General features: G+C 38.3%; 1 protein-coding gene across 1 annotated transcript in view; it reads right to left on the reverse strand.

Annotated features, from left to right (window-relative positions):
• Nucleotides 1-23,684, reverse strand: part of COL4A5 (collagen type IV alpha 5 chain) — a 73,958-nt gene that overhangs the window by 24,837 nt on the left and 25,437 nt on the right. Inside the window, exons 3-30 of the mRNA XM_088527586.1 lie at nucleotides 21,596-21,685; nucleotides 20,244-20,288; nucleotides 19,686-19,730; nucleotides 19,517-19,579; nucleotides 18,801-18,854; nucleotides 18,225-18,251; nucleotides 16,910-16,990; nucleotides 15,795-15,857; nucleotides 15,115-15,150; nucleotides 14,971-15,012; nucleotides 14,755-14,847; nucleotides 13,115-13,168; nucleotides 12,951-13,007; nucleotides 11,196-11,240; nucleotides 11,032-11,085; nucleotides 10,836-10,877; nucleotides 9,793-9,925; nucleotides 9,273-9,446; nucleotides 8,076-8,159; nucleotides 6,736-6,828; nucleotides 6,151-6,221; nucleotides 5,723-5,914; nucleotides 5,100-5,268; nucleotides 4,700-4,792; nucleotides 4,487-4,591; nucleotides 3,819-3,916; nucleotides 3,398-3,548; nucleotides 2,627-2,740 (exon numbers count right to left, since the gene is read on the reverse strand). Coding sequence (XP_088383712.1) covers nucleotides 2,627-2,740; nucleotides 3,398-3,548; nucleotides 3,819-3,916; nucleotides 4,487-4,591; nucleotides 4,700-4,792; nucleotides 5,100-5,268; nucleotides 5,723-5,914; nucleotides 6,151-6,221; nucleotides 6,736-6,828; nucleotides 8,076-8,159; nucleotides 9,273-9,446; nucleotides 9,793-9,925; nucleotides 10,836-10,877; nucleotides 11,032-11,085; nucleotides 11,196-11,240; nucleotides 12,951-13,007; nucleotides 13,115-13,168; nucleotides 14,755-14,847; nucleotides 14,971-15,012; nucleotides 15,115-15,150; nucleotides 15,795-15,857; nucleotides 16,910-16,990; nucleotides 18,225-18,251; nucleotides 18,801-18,854; nucleotides 19,517-19,579; nucleotides 19,686-19,730; nucleotides 20,244-20,288; nucleotides 21,596-21,685 — 2,368 coding nt within the window. The remainder of the gene's footprint in view (nucleotides 1-2,626; nucleotides 2,741-3,397; nucleotides 3,549-3,818; nucleotides 3,917-4,486; nucleotides 4,592-4,699; nucleotides 4,793-5,099; nucleotides 5,269-5,722; nucleotides 5,915-6,150; nucleotides 6,222-6,735; nucleotides 6,829-8,075; nucleotides 8,160-9,272; nucleotides 9,447-9,792; nucleotides 9,926-10,835; nucleotides 10,878-11,031; nucleotides 11,086-11,195; nucleotides 11,241-12,950; nucleotides 13,008-13,114; nucleotides 13,169-14,754; nucleotides 14,848-14,970; nucleotides 15,013-15,114; nucleotides 15,151-15,794; nucleotides 15,858-16,909; nucleotides 16,991-18,224; nucleotides 18,252-18,800; nucleotides 18,855-19,516; nucleotides 19,580-19,685; nucleotides 19,731-20,243; nucleotides 20,289-21,595; nucleotides 21,686-23,684) is intronic.

Here is a 23,684-nt window from a genome sequence, read left to right on the forward strand (position 1 = left end):
TTAAGTATAGTGATTTTTAAAAGTACATTTCCATTAATGATTCTATTTTACTATATCCAGGATAACATCAAACTGAACATTTTTCAAGGATGGCAAAATTTTTCATTGCATTAAACTCCTCTGAATGAAAGATACCATCAAAACTTGCTGAATTTTGTTTAATGTTAATGACTGAGTCCAAGGCACTGCTGAAGCAAGCAGACAGCTCGTTTGTCTTCAGTACAGTACATCAGTGATGATATTCACTGACCAAAAGATCATTCTTAAATTTGCCATTAAGAAAACTCTTTGGTAAAGAAACCACAGTACCTGGGGAACCTGAGGTTCAAAAGCCAACGAGTTAGAGTTCATCAGGAAGTTGAGACAGGTAGCAGTAAGGAGTTGTGATAGTCGTTAAGTTAGGAAACAAAAATAAAGCACATACAAATTAGAACAAAAAAAAAATATCTAAAGTTACTGAAATCAGACCTAGGCACAAGGAATACAATACTAATGCAGTTAAGAGAAACCAGACTGTAAGAAAAGAGGAAGTCTTTTCCTAAATGCAGCCACCACTGTATGCAGAAACAAGAAATCAAGTGAAGTATTTTCAAAAGCTATGATATAATCTCATCAAAAACTATTGCTCCCTTATCTAGCCATCTCTTTGCAATTGAGGAATAATTTCTTTATCTAAATTCTTATACAGGCTTGGATGCCTTCTAAATACCAAAGCACATCCTACCAGCTAACTTCTTGAGGGATTTACAGCAATATAATTCAAATCAACAAGGCAGGGATTTTCAAAAGATACTTCTTTTATAGCAACAAAAAATATAATTAAACATATTTTAAAATTTCTTCTATTTCTATTACACCAATTTACATCCTTACACTTGATGCTATATTGCATGTTACATACTGTAGTGCAGCCTCTCTATTGGGATTATGACAACACAAATTCAAAATCACATGAATAACTATAAGGCACTATTACACTGTAACAGATGGCAACCCCTACTTTTGACTGCAGAAATAAGTTTAAGAGCGGCATCAGGATTTGCTTTTTTGCAGGCAGATAAAGGCCGATAAAATTTTCTTGACTTTGTAGGCTGTAGGCTTCCAGTTATGAATACTAAGCATGCTCCTCTGACAACTGCTTACCGCTGCATTAAACCCTGGTGTCATGTGCATGGAACTGCTTACTTGGCAGAGAAAAAACAGTAAGGAGGATGGATAGGGACTGTACATACACTGTGTGTAAGGCGGGTCTCTATAAGCAAGAGGAACAAAATGGGATAATCATACATAACCTTGTAATAGGTAGACACTTTTCTAATAGAAATTCACATTATTTCCTTTCCAGTTCTCAAAACTCTGACTGTATCATACTTAACAGTAATACAAACAACCCAATAAATTCTCGAGTAATTTAATGCATATTTTAAAAAAGAATGAGACTGAGGTACTATGAACAATTGGAAGAAATGGTGGTGCAAAGGAAAGAAAACCTTAACAAGGAAAGTCTGTTAAGAATTTGTCTAGTTACCTGAAAAACAAAGCCTCAGAAATGTTACGCTACTTGCATAAAGGAACAGAGTCAAAATATACTGTTAAGACAAAAAATAAAATAAGGCATGGGTGATGGAAGCATTAGGCACATTGCACAAACCAGACAACTAGCAAAGCTGAGAGAAATGACATGGACTTCTCCAGTAGGAAGTTCAATCATGCACTAAATTTCAGAGACATCATGCTGTTAGTAGCCACAATAATTAGTCTGCATAGACACGAAGAGCAAAACAATAACCATTTCAATCCACTGACACTAGCCATATTTTGCATGTCAAAATAGATACTTTGCAGAATAAATTGGTGATTGCATTAAACCAAATTCTTGCCAACACATGATATTGTTATAGAAAGCCAAAAAAAGAACATGGATTGAATGAAATGTTGAATCCCTATACTAAAATCCCAGCAAACAAACTTGAGCTTGGTTCTGCACACTTAATACCTAAACAGAACCCCTAAGCACGTGGAGCCTATATATTCAAGCACTCACCTAGCTTTAAGTTAAGCATTTTGCCAGATTTCAGTCCATGTTTCATAAAGATTGGAGCGAGATCAGCCAATCTGTGGCCCATGCTGTCACAGCTGGCTATGAATTTGCCAGCATGCACTGTGTGCCATGCCAGCCCCTATGCTGGCCTACAGAAACAAACACAGGACGTGTAGGTCACAGACATGCGATGTGATGAGTCATACAGCCATGGCAAGAAATGGGTTTTGAAATGTTTCAAGCTGTAGGCATGCTCACATCCACAGAGAATATTCTGACAGTGATAACTGCCACACATTTGCAATGTTGCTGCACATCAAGTCCATTCACTGAGTGTAGGAAAAAAAGAAATTTTTCTATTACAAGTCATTGTGAATTGCTCTACTTCAATTCGAAGAAAAAAAAAAAAAAAAAGAAAACCCTCACATGTATGAAGTTCTGCTGACCTGACTGGCAAGCCAGTCAAGCCAACAGACAAAGTCTCTCTGCTTCGTTGCCTATTTGTTCAGTGGGACCTTCAGTGTCCTGTGTACTGCTTGGTGTCTGCCAGAAATAACCAAAAAGTACAAGCCATGCGAGTTTTACCTGGTGGACCAACAGGCCCTGGAAGTCCAGGAGGTCCAGGTGGACCTTGGCCACCAATCCCAGGGATGCCTGGTGGGCCTGGAAGTCCTGGTGGTCCGCTTGGTCCAGGGTCACCTAAAAGAACACTCTTGTTTAGTTCAGTAGTGAACTTAGTTCAAGAGATACTTGCTTTCATAAATAGAGTGGTACCTTCACATTGTGCTTGAAATTTGATCCTTTGATGTAATCAAATATAGAACCACACACACACAGACACCAACAAGCTTTAAGAAGCTATTTCAGAACAAGCCAGAGATTTGCTCTCATTCTGCGTGGAACACATGCAGTTTACGTTTCTAGACTACAGAGACATTCTTGCATCCTAATCCATGTCTAACCCAACAGATGCTATCCAGCAAACCAGGTATACTCCACAGTATAACGGCATACAGTACACAGGCAACGATTAACAGTAGCAGTTTATAAACTGCTACCACTCTGCGTGTAGAAACACTCCATGAAAATGACTGCTGTTCTATTGTTTTACTTTCACCTAGATTTGTCTCTGGACGACAGTCTTTTAGGTACTAACTCACAAATTGCTATTTATTCCTTTGCTTGTTTGTCTTTTGAGAACACAAAATTCCATTTATGCAGGATCTGTACTTTGGAAAAAAGAGACCGTGATATAATTGCTTCAAAAACAGCACTACTTATAATTAACTGCCATATATCTCCCAGCATACCTGCGCTGTTTAGATTTCAGTAGAGAACAGAAAAGGCTCTCTGTACCTTTGGGCCCTGGAGTTCCATCAAAACCTGCTCGTCCTGGGAGACCAGGGTTTCCTGGGAAGCCAGTATCACCTTTAGGCCCTTGAACTCCTTTTAAGCCTGGTGGTCCTGGGGATCCAGGTGGTCCTGGAACTCCAAATCCACGATCCCCCTGTAGTAAAACATTTCTTTTTCTTAAAAAAAAAAAAGGTTCCAAATTTATTCTTTTTAAAAAATGTTTAGTAGAGAAGAAAAAAAAAATTGCACTATCTTAGAGTTCAATTTCTTTTTTCCTACCCTTGGTCAAACCTGAGATAGTGAACTGATTTTCCCACTATCAAAAGCTGATCAGAAGAGGCAAAACACTCCCCACCAGCTTCCCACTTATGCAGAAGAACGTCCAAGAAAATGAAGTTTTTATAGTAAACAAGCAAACACAAACCTTCTGTCCTGGAAAACCAGGTGGTCCAGGAGGTCCATCTAGACCAGGGCGACCTGGAGTTCCTGGAGCTCCAGGGGGGCCAGGAGTACCTGGGAAACCTACACATGACATGAAGGTTAGGACAGCTGAGGAAAGGACACCAGAGACCAATAGAGAAGAAATACTTGGGGACCGTGAAAAATGACCTTGGAAAAGAGGTTCTGTACAAGCTCAAGCATACTTGAGGAATAACTATCTGGCTAAGATGATATTAAGTCCACAGTCTTTGCCATAGAGGATATCTGTGACTCCTGTCAGAAAGACGCACTCATGCTCTGTGCTCATTATAATTATGAACAGTTTACAGCAGAAACTTTAAAATCTTGCGACAGCATGTGGAGATCGTTTATCAACAATTAATCAAGCCCAAGCTTCCCTAACTTTCTCAAGTTTTTAAAATATATGTTTTGTTTTGAAAAATGTAAGCTACCATGAAGGAACAGTACAGTGAAGAGCTCTTTTTTTTTCCCTGATGCTTAACAACAAAATATGAAGATAGATAACTTCAATGTAATCAGTCTTAACTTTTAAAAGATTCTGTTAAAAGATGCAACTTAATTGACTTGAACCAGTGAAGAGGTACAACTCTCAAAATATTCCAATTTTTAGCCATTTGTCTGCAAACATACCTTTTGGGCCTGGTGGACCTGGAAGCCCAATGCCAGGAATACCTGGCTCTCCTTTCACACCTGGGATGCCCGGCAGGCCACGCTGACCTGGCTGACCAGGATCCCCTGTGAAAATTAGAAAAAACTGTAAACAAACAGTCAGTCAGAAAAAAAAAAAAAAAAAAAAAAAAAAAAAGGCTCTTGCTATTCCCTGGACCTCTAGTGTAGCTTTACCTGGAAGACCTGGGTCACCATTTCTGCCTGGAGGACCAGGGGGGCCAGGTACTCCTGGTTCTGTAATAGTCTGACCAGGCTCACCTTTTGGACCTGAGACCAAAGAGAAGAAAAATTACTCAGAGGGAGTTCTTTTATTTTTTTTTTTGCTGAACAGAAAGATGATAACCACATCCTAGGCTTACAAAGAACTTAAACACCAGCAATTCTTTATTCAGCAAGTTACATCCCACCTGAAACTTATACAGCATTCATTGGCCTAGAAGCATTGCTTAAGTTAGGACAGTTTTCTTGAAGGTAGGAGCCAAATGGACACAACCTAGTTAGGAGTCTAGGTAGGTGCCAAATGCACACAACTTGGTTATAAAGTTTTTGTTCAATAGCACACAAATTAACTCACCAGGAACTCCAGGAGGGCCTGGACGACCTGAAACACCCTGGATGCCTTTTTCACCTGGTGAACCTTGTGGACCAAAACCAGGAGGTCCAGGAAGTCCTTTGTCTCCAGGAAGACCTGGTATTCCTGGGTCACCTGGAATTCCCATTTCTCCTTTGAATGCAACACTGCCCTGAAAAGGAGGAAGAGCAAGATTCCTATCTTGGAAAAACATGTATTTACTAGGAAAGAGTAAAATGTTTTCGCTGTTTCTGTTTTGAAGCTCTCTGATAATTTCCATCCTTCTATCTCCCAAGGCCATTAGGTTACCAACATCTTACCAACACGCTGTAGATAAGGTCCAAATCTGGCTACTTAATTTCTTGCGCTACACACATGAACAGCAGAAATGCCTATCTGTTGTTGCCCAAGGGAACTCTCTCCATTTATTTTTAGAGAGGCACCGACAAATTGTAGAGACTACCTTGTCTATCATTACTAGATTGGCATCTACTGGAGACAATTATTTCATTACTCACATTCAAAGAAAAGTGCATTGGCCAGTCCTCCTATCTGCATTATTCCAAACGCATCCAGGACTTCCCAAAACATCTGTCCAAACAAAGACAGCATAAAATGCAACTCACAGGTTCCCCCTTAGGGCCAGGCAGACCTGGCAGTCCATCTCGTCCAGGAGTGCCATCTATGCCAGGAAGACCTGGAGGTCCTGGGAAGCCAGGATCTCCCTTGTCACCTTTCATTCTTGGAGAAGTCAGGACATCCCCTGGGTCTCCTTTAGGACCAGGTCTCCCAGGGGCACCTGGGGGCCCTGGAAATCCCTGTGTGGGAATAAAACAAACAAAAAACAAAATAAGCCTTTTCACCTTTTTTTTTTTTTTTTCCCCCCTCTTCCTCTCTTAGGTTGGCGTAATATAGGAATTAGAGACTCAAAGTAGTTAGAGACAAAAGAGAAGTGTTAGACTTAAAATTCACATTTACCTAGTACTGATCTACCAAACATATAAAACAAAGGAGACACTTCTGCTTCCCAGCAGAATGTAACAGCACCACTTACAGGTGGTCCTACAAGGCCAGTTAATCCAAGAAGCCCCTTTTCACCTTTCTGTCCAGGAAAACCAGGGGAACCTGAGTAACGCAGAAAAAGATAGAACAATAGCACAAAACAGTAGAAACGTAATTATAAAGCACACTGTTTGCAACCAAGGCAAAGTATAGCTTGCCCTTTTATTTTTGACAGCTTGATTTTATTTGAACAAAACAAAATTTGTATCTCTAAGTTAAATCAGTAATGTTAAAAATGTTACACCTTCAAAAAGCTCCAGTTCTTCTACTATTTGAGGAATAAGTAGTAGAAATTAATTTCTTTGTACTTCAGTTAAATCTACAGCAACCACTCACCTTCAATAGGCACAACGCTTATAACACTGTCTTTGACCAGAGAATTTTTCTGGATTACCAGATTTTCAAGAACGAGTAACTACTTTATATGTGTCCAGCCTGAACACTCCTCAGCTGGGCAAAATGAGACAAGAACTTGTATATCAGAGTTGCTATTTTGTGCATCGGAGTTTGCACATTCAGAAACAAAGGTACCTTTATAAAATATTTTAAGAAAAAAAAATGATGATTACAGCTTTACCTGGACTACCTGGAGGTCCTGGAGGTCCTCTCTCTCCAGGAGGCCCGGATATTCCAGTTCCTATGCAATTGAAGCATGTGTCTCCTTGATCACCTACAAAGAGATGCATTAAAAAAAAATTGAACATTAAGCCTTAAAAAACATTAAAAAAACACACACACACACACAACAGTGATGGTAATTTTTGACTTGATATTATAGATTATTAACAAGAAAGCAATTTTAGATTGTCTTATGATATCTTAAATACAAGACTGCTTCCACCATGAAGGCTAGACTCACGAGTTTTGATTGCTAGGTTGCATATCTGCCACAGGCAGGTATGATTAGAATTTATTTAGGACAACAGAACAAAATAAAACCCTGAAAAAAAGTGTTTTCAATAGTCTGGAATGAAACTGTGGGTTTTTAACTCGGCAAAAGTTTTACCTCTGCAAGAAGGTATTTGACACTTTAAACTACAACTTTAAAACAAATACATCATAACCCAAAATTTCAGTTAAACTCCAAGAGGGCAAAATAACTGCTGAGATAGTTTTACTAAACACTGCTGATCTGACAATAAGCTAAACATATTTCCTTCAAAAGATGAACTGTTTCAAGAATTTTGGAAATCTCATTCATGCACAAACTTTTCTATGACTGTATTAACAGTTATCAACAATTAAACATTTCATTAGGATTAATTAACTAAACCTTACAATCTCCATGAGAAAAAAAACACTTTTGTTTGAAGGGACTAAAAAATCAAGTTTGATGCTTGAAGTCAATAAGGATGTCCATGGTTGAGCTAGGAAAAGATTCTCACTTACCCTTATCAGCATCCTCATTGCAAGGTTGTCTTTTTGGAAACAAGGATACACATTAAAAATGTCTTTCTTATGGTTAGCAAAGAAACAGATAAACTCCTCCTCCTATACTGACCAACTCAGATTAGGAATGCTTTATTTATAGTTTCAATATTGCTTTTCACAAAATAATGTCAAAATTATCCCTGAATTAGATATAAAACTTTTTCACATAGAGGTAGTTTCTATCTACCTGGAAGGTACTCATAAACCTGAATCTCCATTTTACTTTAATCATGATCTGAGTGAGGCTATTCAGACGCGTTATATTCTCAGATAGTTTGAAAATACTGAGTTTTTACACTAGAGGAAGAGCTATCCTATGTCCAAGTAAAACAGACTTCATATTCAGAAAAAATGTAGAACCCTACATGTTTCCATGCACCAACCCTAATGTGAAGGGACACTGTTTATTCTTTGTCTAATGCAGGCTTGGAAATTGTTGGACAAGCTTTAAGAAGAAGAGAAAAAAACATTTCTATGACATGGCACCTTTTTGGCCTCGCTCCCCCATAAAGCCTTGTTGTCCTGGAATTCCGGGAGGACCTGGAGGCCCCTGCTCACATAACCCTTCACCTAAGGAGAATCAAGAAAGATTTAACGATCAATGCGTTAGACTGACAACAGCATTCAATAAATGTATGTAGTACAAAAATGTATTTTTTGGTATTTTTGTTTCTATTCTAATATACAAACACAACCATGGGCCGAGCACTTTTGTTAATTCAGAGACAGAGATGTGTATGGAAATCCAGCAAAGTAATTCATCAGTGATGTTGCAAAACATTCATAAGCTTTCATTTCAATCATCTCCCACTAATTCCCCTGGCCTGTACATTTCCCCCTCTACATGCTACGCTCTATCATTTAGCTTCACATAAAAGTACATGCATATGAAATACCACCAGAGAGAGAGGACTTGAAGATGTCAGTGCCATGGTAAGCACTCCCAAAACCATATTAGCCATTCTTTACCACAGCTTTCCAGCCCCAGTTTCATCTCCAATTTCCCACATTCCTTCTCTCTACGATCAGCTAAGAGTCCACTCCCAAGATAATTGTTTATGATTCATGCACTAGAATATACATTAGATGAAATGGTATTTTACCCCTTTGACTCTTGCAGAATCAATCTGTCTACTCCGAACAGTTACTAAATCAAACCGTTAAAGCTAAATCTACTCAAGAAAGCATTAAAGTGATCATGTCCTGCATAATGTGTAAATTTTGTCCTTCCTTAGTCAGATAATGTAGGATTTAATATCAACTCAAGGAAAAAAAAATCTGGGACAGATCTGCTGGGCCCTGGAGAACTGTTCTTACTCTGTCACTAGGCTTGAAAGCTCCCTCAAGTCTGACAAGATTCCTTCTCCACTAGTCTTGCTGAATCTCACAGGTAAGTCACAGCAGGGCTAACTTGAAGCAGAAAGAGGCATAGTAATGCTTGCCTACAATCCACACCACTCAATTCGCACACGCTATAAGAGTTCCTAAGACTAGGAGACTCCTACTCACCTGATTTGGACTAGGAGTGGCTTGGAGGACATATACGAGTAGCTTGAAATCTTGAATCTCTTTTCAAAGGCTTTTATTGTGATGAATGACATGTTTGGAGGAAGACTTTAAAAGGGACTGAATACCCAAAATGCTCAGTGCCTTCCCCTTGCTGTTTATGTGACCATCACTTACCAGGAGGACCTGATGGTGCAGGTGGTCCTGGGGGTCCTGGTGGTCCTGGGGATCCCCGGGGTCCATCAAGTCCTGGCTGCCCAGGAATCGAAACACCAGGTAAACCTTGATCTCCCTTCTGTCCTCTCTCACCAGGTAAGCCAGGTGGGCCAGGAGGTCCAACAGTTGTGATCCCTAAGATAGGAAAAGCTTAGTTTGTTGACAGTTCGAGGGTTTAAATAATGATTCTTTTTGGGGGTGGCAACAATTATATTTGATGAATAACACGCAACAAATAAGATTGCCTCTTTCAATATATGCATAAGTATTCCATAACATCTTTGTTATAAAAGGTTAATGTTTCATACTGGAACCTAGGAACAGAGTCCAACTATGAAAAAAATCTATCTATGCAAAGAAAAAAAGATAACTTTACATGCTCGGCCCACTTGACCAAAGAACTGTGAAAAGACCATGAAGCTAACTAAATATATGCTTAGATATTTGAACATACCACTTATTTTAATACTGGCACTCTTACCTGGAGAACCTGGCAAACCAGGTGGGCCTGGCCTACCAGAGAATCCACGTTCTCCTTTGGCTCCTGGAAGTCCTGGAAATCCTTTGCTACCTTTTGGTCCCACTGTTGCATCAATGCCTGGTCTTGAAATGACCTATTAATGTTCAATGATAGTGTTAATGTGAAACAACTTGTCAATTAAAAAGCCAACAAAAGTGTCACTTGAAAGGTGAAAAGACACAATGCCAACAATAGGATGCTTTCCTCATGCCACAGAATTATCATTAACATTCCCATGAAGAGTAGTCCCCAGAGAAAGCCAAACCACACAATGTTCTCATGAGATTTGTTAAAAATCCTACAGCACATTGCATTCTTGCTGTATGAAAAATAAACAGCATTTGTGCGAGAACTTAAGTTCCACAGAAACCCTCCCAACACTCCCGTTTCCTGAAAAGGTAAATAACTCCAGCATATAGTTTATTCATCTTCAATAGTGAAGATTTTAAATTCCAAATGCAGCAAGAATAGAGGCATCAAATTCTGTTCCATCACAGAGTTGCAAATTCACTGTTACATTACTGATATCAAAGGAGATACTCAGATTCACATCAGGACAACAAGGTGTAATTGCTATTTGTTTCAGGCGGAATCCTTTGTGGATAAGGTCATACACAGGGACATGACACAGAGAATGGTAACCTTATAGAAGAACTCTTGCTCAGGTCATTTCCATTTCTTGAGAGCAGACCGTGACAACACAAACAATGGCTCAGGATGAGTTTTCCATGGTGCAGTGTCTTTCAAACATGGTTAGAATAGGCTAGCAATTATTTGTTCCCATAAGAAGATTTCAGTTCAACTGAATTTGTAACTTTGTATGGCTTTGCAAAGGCAATTTTCTGAACTTCTGAAAAAAATCTGTGTGTGGATCCAACATGACTAAGATAAAATATATGTTCATTGACTTCTAAGAGGCTTTCTCATTTCTGCTAGTTTGAGGTCCAGCCTTGGACAACACTGCCAACCAAACAGGGGAAGAAAAGAAAGCACCAGCAACTTACACTTCCAGGAGGACCAGGGGGACCAGTGTCACCTTTCTCACCCTGTCAATGAAATAAGAATTTTTTTATACTACACACAAGAGATTTACTGCAAATCCTCAACAGCACTAACAGCATAGACAATTACTATTCAGTCAGAACTGAACTCAGCGATTTTGTAGGTATTGTAGCAATAACAGCAAATAACCCCTCATACCTTTTCACCATCTCTTCCTGGAGCACCATCTATTCCAGGCCCACCAGGTAAACCCTTTAAGAAAAAAAAAAACAAACAAACAAACATCACATTCAGATGTTCTCCATACCAGCAGAAAAACTTTTAAGGAGTCTGCTTTGCTAAGAAATATATGAGCTACTCACATCTAGACCAGGTTGACCAGGATCTCCATCTTTCCCAGGCTTTCCCTTCAAAGACATAAATATGTATTGAAAAAAAATCCTCGGTAGTGAAAAATTCTGGTGGAAATAATTTTACTTCCCAATTTTCAACAAACCACAATTCCTCTAGAATACAATCCTTGTGACAAATATCTCAGAGATAACAACCACATATATTCAATGGAGTTAACTAAACTCAAGTTTTATTTCTGAAAACTAGACAAGTCTCAATGAAACATTGTGAGAACACAGCACAATGACCTCCAGTGAACTAGTGCTGATTCCTTGTATTTAATATTTCATTTGGTTTACAATAGAGGAATTCTTTACTGGAAAAAGAGATCCTAACTCTCAAACACCAGAATATGACATTTAACTAGAAAATAATGTAATGTGACCAGTGAAATTAAATACAAACTTTTACGTGTGTGAATTTTAACTCTCCTCTAAATAGAAGGCATTCTTTTTTTTTTCCTCTGAAAAATAACATCAAATTATGAAAAGCACTTCTGCTCAGAGAAGTGGCTGTTTATGACATATGTTTGACATATGTTAACTTTTTTTTGGTTATATCTCACATGGTTTGAGAAGCATGTAACAATATGGAACTCTAAAACATAATTTTAGAGTCACTTATCAGCAAAACTGCACTTCAAGTGTGCACTATGCCCAAATGCAGAGCAATAAAAAACAAACAAAAATGTTGGTAAAAAAAAAAAAAAAAAAAAAAAAAAAAAAAAAAAAAAGCTTTTGGCAAAAAACATCCCCCCGCACTCACTAAGGATTTTTAGCCTTTCAGGTCTTTTCAAATTTATGTGGTGCCCAAATATTTTTGCAGAGAAATAAATTGGAAGATGGAATTCAATAGTGCAAAAAACATATTGAGAGTTTTGGTTCTGTAAATCTGTAACATTTTCTTATATAGAAAAGGCAAATCAAAGTCTGCCCATAAATCTCAGAAACTAATAAGTATTTTATTGAGAATATCCAATGGAATTTTTTCAGTGGACTTTCTTTTCTTTTGTATTGAAAACCTATCACCAACATGTTTCAGGATTTTTATATTGTCCAACTAAGACAAGCACGATGTGTGGCTTGATTTTCAGAGATGTCCATAATGTTGATGAAACTATGGGTTCTGTGAGAACCCTGAGCTGAGGGACCCAAATATATCCAAGTTCCTGGATGTTTTTGAATCCAAACAGGAACAAGGTGACTTATGCTATTCCTAAGAGCAGCTAACCTGACTTGTCCCCTCACAGAGGGTACATAAAAAAAAAAGTCATTTGAGACCTGAAAAATGAACTCTTGGTCTTGATATCATGTTCAGAAACATGTTGCAGTGACTCACTTCATAAGTAAATCCACTACGAATGAGTTACGCTGAGAAGCTTACAAATACAGCAGTCACACACTGCTTGGCAAACCAATAAATAGAAAACTGAATGAAGAACTTCTCTAAAAACAAACAGAAAACTGCTGCTTTACAAAATGTAGTTTTGCCTGCCTCACACCTAAGAGCTACATATAGATGTATACATATAGATCAAGAAAGTAATGAGAGATCCATAGTTAGAATCACCTTCCATGAACCGTGTGTACCACCTACAGTTTGCCAGAGAAAAAAAAAAGTCTCTTACCCGGAGGCTGATGGCTCAACCTTAGTTCAACATTTGCTTAATTCTCAAAGATAACACTGATTGGAAAGACAAATGTTTGGTTAAATAGATTACTTACTCTTTTGCCTGGTTCTCCTTGCTCACCTTTTTCACCTTTTACGCCACCGGGAAGACCCTGGACACACAAACATTATCTTAAACTGAGCCCACAATCCAGAGTAGAATGAATTTACAGTTCTGATACACGGGCAACAAAGAAAGGACTAAAAGAGGACTACTCACAGGAGGGCCTTGTGGCCCAGGAAGTCCTGGTGGGCCTGGATCACCTGGAATACCCTGTCAAGCATGGGCAAAAGAAAAAGAGGGTTAAAGCTTCCATCACTCCCCAGTCTCTCCATTTTTAAAATAGTATCTTTTTTTTTCTGTCATTTAGATTTCCAAGTGCCATGAACAGCAAAAGCTCACATAGAATATTCTTCACTTATGCAGATCTTCAAGTGCAACTATAAATTTCATTAACTGCTCATCCTGTTTATCTAGATGATTCATTCCACTAAGACACAAATGCCTCCTGCATGCACTGCAAAAGCTGTTTTGGTGGTCTGCAGCTGCTATACAATAACAAAAAGGAAGGAAAGAAGGAGGATGGAATTCCAGATCCAGCTGAAATTACAGGGGTAACAGTCATTAAGTTGCTCGTAGTTGCTGAAGTTGTGACTGAGGATACCGTGATCAGTAGCCTGCTCTTCAGAAAAGTGTCATGGATCCCCATGTCAAAACCTTAAGGTTTATATTTTGCACTGTTACACCTCTGTACAAGAAGTCAAATCTCTTCAATATTAAAGAGAAAGACACAGGCTGCTTAGTCCACAAAAGCTTTGAAAAGTGTTTGTTTTTTTCTTAAAGGCCTCCCAGATTTATGTTTGATTTTTTGGTTATCTGAGATCACGTGTGTATCTCAAAAAACAAGCGAACTCAAAAAAACAAGTTCAAATTTTTTTTTACTAGTTGTGTACCACTAAGCACACAGTATAAATGTTGAAATATAAACAGATCTTTACACCTTGAAATCATTATAAATGTTGTTCAAAGGCCAGGTACTCAGACTATGTGCCAGCATTCAGAGATCCTTGATGACAGAAGCAAATTACTCTGTTCCTAATAAAATCAGCTGATTTTTTTCTTCATTATAGTATGGTTAAAATTTCATCTTATGTTTTCTTAGAACACACAGTATTGTTCTTTACCTTCTGCCTTAATAACCAAAAAGAGACAAAACTGAAGACTTTCCTAAAACGACTCACACTGCAAATGTGCATGAGGAGATAGCTCCAAGATATGCTCTAATGGGGCCTACTATTATTATAAAAGGGAGGACAAAAATGGTTTTGATAAAGATGATGGGCAGCATAATTGTCCCAACCCTGGCTAAAATATTTACTGCAGAGAGGCCAGAAACCAGGAAGTCATTCAGCCCAAAAGGAAGAGGGAAGAAAAATCCCCCCAAATCAGGGCATCACTTATGACAAAAAAGGAGGCAAGCTGAGTTAAAATTTTGGAAGACTTCTTCACAATAGATAACAAAGATAGTTAATTAATGGGAATATGAATATGTTCAGACAGCTTTGTAAAGTTCTATCCGGGTGATTTAAGGAACGAGAATAGTTTAACTGCTTTTACTGTTAATATGGGCATGCTTTGAGACTGTTTCTTTTGTAGGACCAGTTATTTTAATAGAGAGGTAACCCAGCTAACATAACTAGAATGCCTCTGTTAAAGGAAAAGTACTCAGACCCAAAAGATTCAGTGCTTTGGGAAGAATAACAGAACCTGTGAACAGTTAGCAGGTATCAGTACATGTTAGCCAAATCAACAGAGACTTCTGGATTTATCACTGTAAACAGATATAATCTCCCACTCACCTGATCTCCTTTCTGAAACTCAATGTCATTTGGTCTCTTCTGTTCACCAATTTGTCCTGGTGGCCCTGGCGGTCCCTGAAGACCTTGTTCACCCTGGAGTGCATGAAGATGGCAAGAAGTTTATTACAGTCAATGCAAACTAAAATGACATGAAGTAAAAACAACACACACAAGTATTGAAATCAATCAGCAAAAGGACCATCATGATCTACTCACTTTTTCACCTTTGGGTCCTTGGAAGTTCAAACCCATATTACCCTGCAAAAACACAAAAGTCATCAGCATCTAGAAGTCACAAATCAAGAGAAAGATAAACAAAACAAAAACATCCACCACCATCAACAAGGGAAAAAGAAATACCTTAGGTCCTGGAAGCCCTGGGGGGCCAGGAGGTCCCTATTAAAATGGAAAAAAAAAAAAAAAAAAAAAAAAAAAAAAAAGTCATTCGTTCGTAATACTACTGTTTGGGGATAGCTATGTACTTTGCATGCTCCCTTTGAAAAAAGGGCAGTGATGCTACTTTGACTAGGTCTGTGTTGACAAGCACTTTCTCTAAGAGCTATTCCTTATGATCTTATTAAACTTTACAAATATATAAAAAATTAGTTCTTGCTTTAAGTGAGACAATCACATGAAGTGAAGTATTTAGATACTAAAATTTGTGAAATAAAGACCTAAGTCATGCTACAAGCTACATCTGGCCCATCAGGATTCACAAGCAAATAAAAGCAATGGTTTTCCACCTTGGTGGAAACACAAATAAGGAGGTAGAAAAAAATACAGTTTGATTTAAAGCAAAAAGCGATCTTGGGAAAGATGTTTTTAAACATAAAAAAGTTTAAATGTTTTAAAAGTCATATGTTATTAAACATATGATTTTTAAACATGCAGAATAGCAGCTCCAGATCACATGAATACATGGTGAATACACACTACCTGCAGCCCAAGTCTTGACTATCTAGAATTCTGCTCTTTGCTGAGGACATGAAACAAAGCAGTAACTGCCTACAGTTTATAGGTAACTGGTTAAAGAAACTTACTGTCAAACCTGGGGGCCCTGGAGGGCCAGTTGGACCTGGTATACCCATGGAACCAGGGGGGCCCTGTTGAGAAAGTGTAGGAGGTTGTCAGAGGCACCTATTTGTGGAAAAACCAGCTGGGCAAATGCAAAGACCTCATAAACAAGAAAACTACAGTTGGCATTTCATACTGGTAAAATCAAAGGAACTGACCACTAACCTACTGATCTGTTCTTAAGGAAGGACCTAAAGGACTGTATGCTGTGCAGAACTGTAAGGACTCTATTGCTCTCAATATTATTATGTCTCTTTGGCTTGGATAAGGAGAATATTCTTTGTTTTGAACTACTTTTGCTCTTGCTCTCATCATACATGGAGAGAGAACGCCACGTTGTATTTGTGATCCCTCCCAGGCAGAAACAGACAATAGGGAAGCACAGATCAGAGGAACAGAAAGGCTAACAGGCTCAGTCTGGTCAGAATAGCCTGGGACTTGCCTCGCTGTACCAGGAAATAGGAGTCTCTGGCTTCTCTCCAGATCAGCCAGATAGACTCATTTTCTGCTCCCCTTGTTCTTCCACTAAAACAATGAATGGCTCAGGGGGGAAGCAGGGGGCCTGGAGTCACTAGCTATTTTCACAGAAGCCTGCTGGGAGAACAGCAACTCTGCCAGGAGATGCAAGATGAGAACAGCTGAGATATTGCTCTTTCTTCCTATCACCTGAAATAGCGGATATAACCCAGAAATGCAGATGTTACTTGCTTCACTTGAGGGTAAGAAGAGAGAATTCTAAAACTGGCACAGAGGATGTCTGAAGCGGGGCAGGAAGGGGAAACAAAGAAGCAAGCAAATAACTGTGATTACAGCTGTCTTCTGGACACCATTTTCGTGCACACAGGACCTTTCTGTCCTCTATGGGTCACCCTATTAAAAACAATATGGTTGTATTTACTTTCCCCCAAACCATAAAAATCATTAAATCCGAAACCTGCTCCTTCAAGTAAATACAGGTTATCCCACACTACCAAACATTCCAGCTGTGCTGCAATCCAAACATTCTTTATTTTAACTTTTTTTTTTTTTTTTTTATCTCTCTCTCTCAGAACACAGCCTAATAGTACTTTAGAGAACTCACAGGTATTCCTGGAAGACCTGGAAATCCTGGGTCACCCTTTTGTCCTGGCAGCAAGGATGTAATTATTTCACCTGGTTCACCCTAGAAGAAAAACAACTAACTTTAATTAATAGCACATTCTATAACTCTCTATCACCATTCTGACTTCAATACTCCAGCAGTTCTCTGATTTAGGTACTGCACTAAGAAATACCTCTTTTTAACAGAGATCCTTGCACGTTTAGAGAAGTTTAACTAAAAATGGCTAAAACCCACTACCAACCATTAAAAGATTTCTTTTTATCTGTACAAACGTATCAGCATTCACTCAAATTCCAAAAGATTAAGGGATTGAAATACAAAAGTTTCTACAAAAGAAAGGCGTATTCTAGTTGCAATGGAAAGCAACTGATAGGACATGACCAAAAAGAAGAAAACAAACAAACAAAACACAAAACACTTTCTTTCAGACTTTTGCAATGACTAGTCTCATGAGATTAATGCAGAGTATGCAATTATAACAGTTGTGCTTTATGATCCATATTGAAGTAGTTTCTTACTGATTTCATGGAAGATATTTGTTTTCAAAATCTGACATAATTGTCCTGATCAGCATGAATTTTAATATTTTTAAAATTAATGAAAAGAGGCTGAGAAAACCAATTCAACTTAAAAGACATTTTCCTAGCTCCAATATATATAACGCTGTCCTCTTAGGAGTTTATATGGCTCAGACTTCCTTTTTAAATAAACTTGAATTGAAATTGATGTTTAGGCCTATGGTCAAATAAGTTAAAGATACGGGAAGAAAATTTTAATTAAAACTTAAAAGGTTAAACTCTACCGTCCAAGATAATATTATGAGATTACTTACACACTTTATCTATAAAGTAGGAATCCCTTGCAAAAGGAATGTAAGATGCTACCCCTTTCACTAGATATGTTAAGTTCATTCTTAACATATGAACTTATGTTCAAGCATTCATTGGCATGCACATGTATGTTATTGATGCACTTAAGTGTTTGCAGGCATTTTGCTAACTTGGTGGCTCACAGCATCCATTCAGGCACATTGGCCCTCACACTCTCAAGAGAACCAGCTTCACAAACTATTGGCTACTCCCTGAACTACTCACCCAAATTGGGTAAAGCTACTGCAGAATTTCCAGATAGCTGCACTGAAATAGACTAGAAACAAAAGCTTTCTGCAGAAGTTCACATCAGATTCCAATGGATATACACGGTCTTGCACCAAAGGACATAGGTTACTTATGTCAGATCACACTGAGTATTCATCTCCGGTTAGCACTTTAATATCAGAGTACAGAACACCTACCTTCATACCTGGTAGACCAGGGGGTCCCTTTAAATAAAGGAAACAAAAACAATTAAAAAGGTGAATATAAATGACTGGCACATTATTTTCAAAATATTAATCATATCTATAGCACAAGACAAGCATTAAAGAGCACCTAAAAAGGGGTACTTAAAAAAAAAAAGTGTGTGTGGCATTGAGATCTTCAAAATCTACCGGAAAAAAAATTGAGAAGTACTTTCAGCAAACATAAGGAGGACTAAATTTTCATGTGCTGGCAATTTGTTTCTTTATATGCCTCTTATTCTCTCTTACATTCCTTTAGCATTCTTTGTGTTGATACTTAAGCTCAGTCGGTTTGCTGTACCTTCTTTGGTCCTGTGAGGATAAAACCCTACACACTGTCCCTTCTTTCCGCACCACTAATGATCATTAACATACTTTAAGTGCACAAGATAACACTATCAAGATAGTTTTTTGATACTTTATTAAAAGAGCAACTGCAAAAAGAGGTTGATATTTATCTGATTCTTTACAGATCTAAGCAAAAGTTTTTCTGTGGATTACAGGACGCTGATCTGGAAATCTTTTACTTACAGGAGGTCCTTGTAAACCAGGGAAACCCGGACTGCCTGGGAATCCACGCTCTCCCTTAAGGATGAAAAGGATAATTAGACAAAAGAGGAACAAAATATAACAAACACAGGTAAATAACTGTTGACTACAGTGGTACAGAGAGGGAAAAACACAAGTAGTGATACAGAAGGTCAATCTCACTTCTTAAGAGGAAAGGTAACAAACTGAAGTTGTTACATGTTAGAATGAAAGCGTATCTTTACAATAAGAATACTAAATCACTTTTTTCAATAAAATGCTATTAGAAAATAATAAATAATAATATAATATATAATAATTAAAATGTCCCACTGTATTACCAGTCCCACTGCTAATAAGTTTTGCTTCATAGTAAGGCTCTACAAAGATCAGATGCAGTATATGATCCAATTATGATATACTTCTCAGTTTGTTAGCTAAAAAATAAGCACTATCAGAATAAAGTCACAATGAAGTTAACTATGATGGCTGAAGATTGTAAGTGTCTGGTGCTGGCTGTTTCTCACCAATAATTTGTGCTTTAAATACCAAACCATGCCCTCTCTTCCCGGCAATGGATATGGACCATCTTAGAACCACCTGCAGTACTTAATAACAAGTATTGCACACAATAATTTTTCCCATTGGCTACCTTCAGGAGAACAATAGCTTGTTACCACATTATTGTTATATCGTTACGAATTTTAGAGGGATTCTACCTTTGTTCCATTGCACCCTGGCACACCATGAGGTCCTGGTGGCCCATCCTGTCCCGGTAATCCCTTTAAAGTGGAAAAGAGCAAAGTATAGTTAATTCATAGGACGCTCTTCTTAGGCTAGAAGGAGAAAACAAACTAGAGTCTATCTATATAAGCCATTCCTACTCACAGGAAGTCCTGGTGTGCCTGGAAATCCTGGTAGCCCTGGAGGTCCCTTAAAGGGAAATAATCAAATAAGTTTTAAACAGAATGGCATGAAAGGAATTACCATGATTTACTAAATGTAATCTACTGTGCTTACGTAAGGATAGACTAACAGCAACAGAATCACCCTTAAAAAAAGAGAATGCCACACTGAACAGATATCAAGGTGCTGCTAAGGATGTTGATCCAAAAAAAAAAAAAAAAAAAAAGTACAAAACCTAAAGAAATAAAGTATTTCCAGACAAATCAACCCCTGTCATGACAAGTCTAGACATACTGCATCTACTTCATAACAAACTGAAGTAAAATTCCTACAGCTTGTTCAGGTCCTGTAGAGCAGAATAGATTAAATTAGGAAAGAGTAGTCCCAATATTCAGAGTTATACAAAAGCACCATCTGATTGAGAAAGTTCTCTTCAGATTTCCCCATAAATCACAATTTCTGAGAGAAGGATCTCCACAATGTTTACCAATCTTTATCCATAATTCCAATATATCATCCTAAAACTGCACAAATGCTTACTCTGATTCCTTTAGGTCCAATAGGCCCTGGAAGTCCGTCGTCACCCTAAAAAGGGGAGGGGGGAAAAAAAAAAAAAAAAAAAGAGAGAGAGAGAGAGAGCACACACACATGAACATATTCAAAGTGGCAGCTATCCTTCCTATCAAAGTAAAAAGCAATCATGATAATTTCTTTTACATGTTAACTGTAACATGGTTACAAGCTGTTATTTGTCATTTTCTGAGTAAAAATGCTCAAAATAAAAGTTATTTTGGGCCCTCCTGTTAAGTGGGAATTGAAAACACTTTTACAGCTGATAAAAAAAAAATATTTCTCCTGAGTCAGTTTAAAATCAAAGAGTATTTAAGTCTGCTTTTGAGCTAACATATTTTACTTGCTTCTTTTGTCAAACATACTAGAGTGACCTCTTGTGGGCAAAACAAAATGCAAGATTAAATGTGAATAAAATGTAGCATTATTGTACTATACTATAACAATGCAGAGGTTCATAGGGAACTATCTGAAAAGACATTAAGAAGTAGAAACATTATCAAAGTTTTCTAGCACAAGCTCTGTTTTTTTCCTTTCACTCTTGTTATATCCAACTATTTTTTTCCTCTTAGTGTAGTCCTTTGTTTTTTTCTATCACCCTTCTACTATTTACTTTCCTCTTGTATGACACACTTCTGATGTCCATAGTATAAAAGGCTTTTTGCAAAAGAAATGGACAGATTATGGCTAAGCTTGTCTTGTGCATGTTAAATACACATGCAGACACTCAAGAGAAAGGCTTTTCAGCATCCTAATGCCACACTGCACCATCTGAGCACACTAGCGTAATTCAATAGCAAACAAGAATAAAACAAAAGCCTTCAGGGGAAGCACAGGGCATTCCTCAGCTGTCTTCTGCATTGTTCAATTTGGCCTCCATTCACGTCACCCCACCCAAAACCTGCCCAAATGCCACCAGATGCAAAGCGGTGTGAAAAGGTGGGTCCCCTGTGGCCAAATGCCACTCTTACCAGTTAACTAAGGGACAGGGGTGCATTAGTGCATCAGCTAATAAAACTACCTTACAGGATCTTGACAAACCTTGCCTCTGAGCCTAATCTGCAGTACCCTGTGAAAGGATACAAGCAGATATACAGCGTTTGCAAGCAGATACAGAAGTGAGAAATAGGAAGCCAAAATCAGTATTTTTTGCTATGGCTGATTGTTCAAAACAAACAAAATTATGTCAAATCCCATTTTTTCAGGATTTTGACTGTTAAGTCAAAGATAATAAGGAATTCTGGAATGATTTGGGATCAGTGCTATGAGCAAGCTAACAATAGTTAGCATTTCCATGCTGCAACAAGTGAACTCTGACTTACCTTCATGCCTCTTGGGCCAGGAGGTCCTTCTGGTCCTGGAAACCCAGGCAAACCTGGCTGCCCTTCCAAGCCTGGGAATCCTCTTTCACCCTGCAAAAAGAATGGGGGCAGGAGGGAAGGGGAGGAGAGGAAAACAAAATCATGAGTTACTTAAGATATATTAAAAAGGTAAAATACTACTACTATCTCATTTGCTATAGAAAGTTGTCACACAGACAAATGACAAATTCACTGTAATTAAATATCATGCAGACATTCCTGAACAGCCTGCACATGCATTGCCTTTAATAGCACTACTTAAACAGATTTCATAGGATGTTTATCCAGTATTTAAACCACCTATTTATCAAAATAATTTGTCAATCAATGGTTCTGCTGTACTGCCCAAATGCACCACTCACTCCTTTCTTCCTATAAAAATGTACCATTCTTACTTACCAAGTCTTTCCCAAGAACTCACTTCTGCTACAATACTCATAAAAAGTATAAAATGGGCACAAATTGCTTTTGTACTGCTGATAACTCCTGCTTATCATCACTTCACAGTTTCAAGATTGTTATTTATACAACAAAAGAGCTCGAGATCCTGGTGATGTGATGTAGGCTAAACACTGTACAAAGGCAGAATGAAAAAAATGATTCCAGCCCAAAGCACTCATGAACTAAAACAAGGAAGACAGACATAGGACGGCAGAGAAATAGTGCTTCCCTTTATCCATCATGTTATGCTTAAATTGTGAGCAATTGCCCTCAACTGCAGTAGCCATATTTTGCTAAACCCCCATCACTAGGGCAAGAAATACACCTGTACCATACACCATAGATATGCTACCTCGTCACTTGTTGCATAAGCTAACAATATACTTTTCTATGGTTTTAGAAAGTTCATAGTTGCAAATTCATAAAAAACCTATACTTTGATTTCTCATATATCATGTAGTCACACATATTCCTAAATATTAAGGTTTCAATCACTGTAGAGAAGTTAGGCAGAACCAGAAGTAACGTACCCTTTTGTACATGCAGATGTTAAGAGTACAATTTGCTACTGCATAAACTGGTAATTTCCTACAGCTCTGTTATCCCTACAAGAACAGGGGTACAAACTCCCATCTATATTAGCATCCCACCAGCTAAGGCATTCAGCAGGGAACAGGGAGGTCCTGCCCAGATCTCAATCAGGGCAAAGAACTGAACCAGGAATCTCTCTTCTTCAGGAATACAGCAGCAAATGGAAGACTGTGTGCCGCAAGCAGATATAAGTATCTAACTACTGCCTTAGGAACAACATACATAAGACAACATTCAAGCTTTGTCTGTCTCCTCTTTGTTTCCCATAAGCATCTGTCCACTGCACATGTTGAGTTCAGTACTCAGCATGACAGCAGGATTAGGTCTCATCCTTAAACCCTACTCCTCTCACAGTACTGCTTAGGTATGTGCCCTGCATTGCACTGCAAGGTACAGAAAATTGCAAGCTGCATGCAAAACACTGAAGAGAAACCAAGATCTTTGAAAAATATTCAGAGGGCAGTAACAAAGCAGGACTTTTCTCATGGCTTCTCTTCTGGTACTTGCTGTACTGCTTCCTTAGAAATGAAGAAGGAAAACACCAAGGTGTCAAAGGCTCTCCACAAACATGAGCTGAGATCTCACAGGAAAAGACTAAGCTGTACTCAGTCATATACAGGAGGAATCTGACCTGGGTAGGAACAGATAGCTCATTAGCAACTTTGCTAAAATTAGTTTTCTAATAATTAAAATGTAAACATACTCCTCTCTCACTGTAGGTCACATCCTGATCTCTCATACAGGATAGACATCTTGCATCATAAATTGATGTTGACTTGAGCTTGACAGGGTCCAGGCTGTCTTCCTGCACACAAGGTGTCAGGCTCTACATTCACACAGAGCTCTACAGCTGGTGTGATACCACATTCAAAAAGCAGCACTGGGGGAGTGTTATATCTCATGCCAGAATACTAAAGGGTTAGTGTGTCCCTGAAGGAGAGAGAATGAGGAATTTGGGAGTGCCCAGTAAGGAAAACATTAGACAGAGCCAGATTTTGAAGCAAGCTCTGGCAAGAAC

Source organism: Tinamus guttatus, unplaced genomic scaffold, assembly GCF_059628265.1.
Source record: "Tinamus guttatus ecotype Peru unplaced genomic scaffold, ASM5962826v1 Tinamus_guttatus_pri_ptg000287l, whole genome shotgun sequence".
NCBI lineage: Eukaryota > Metazoa > Chordata > Aves > Tinamiformes > Tinamidae > Tinamus > Tinamus guttatus.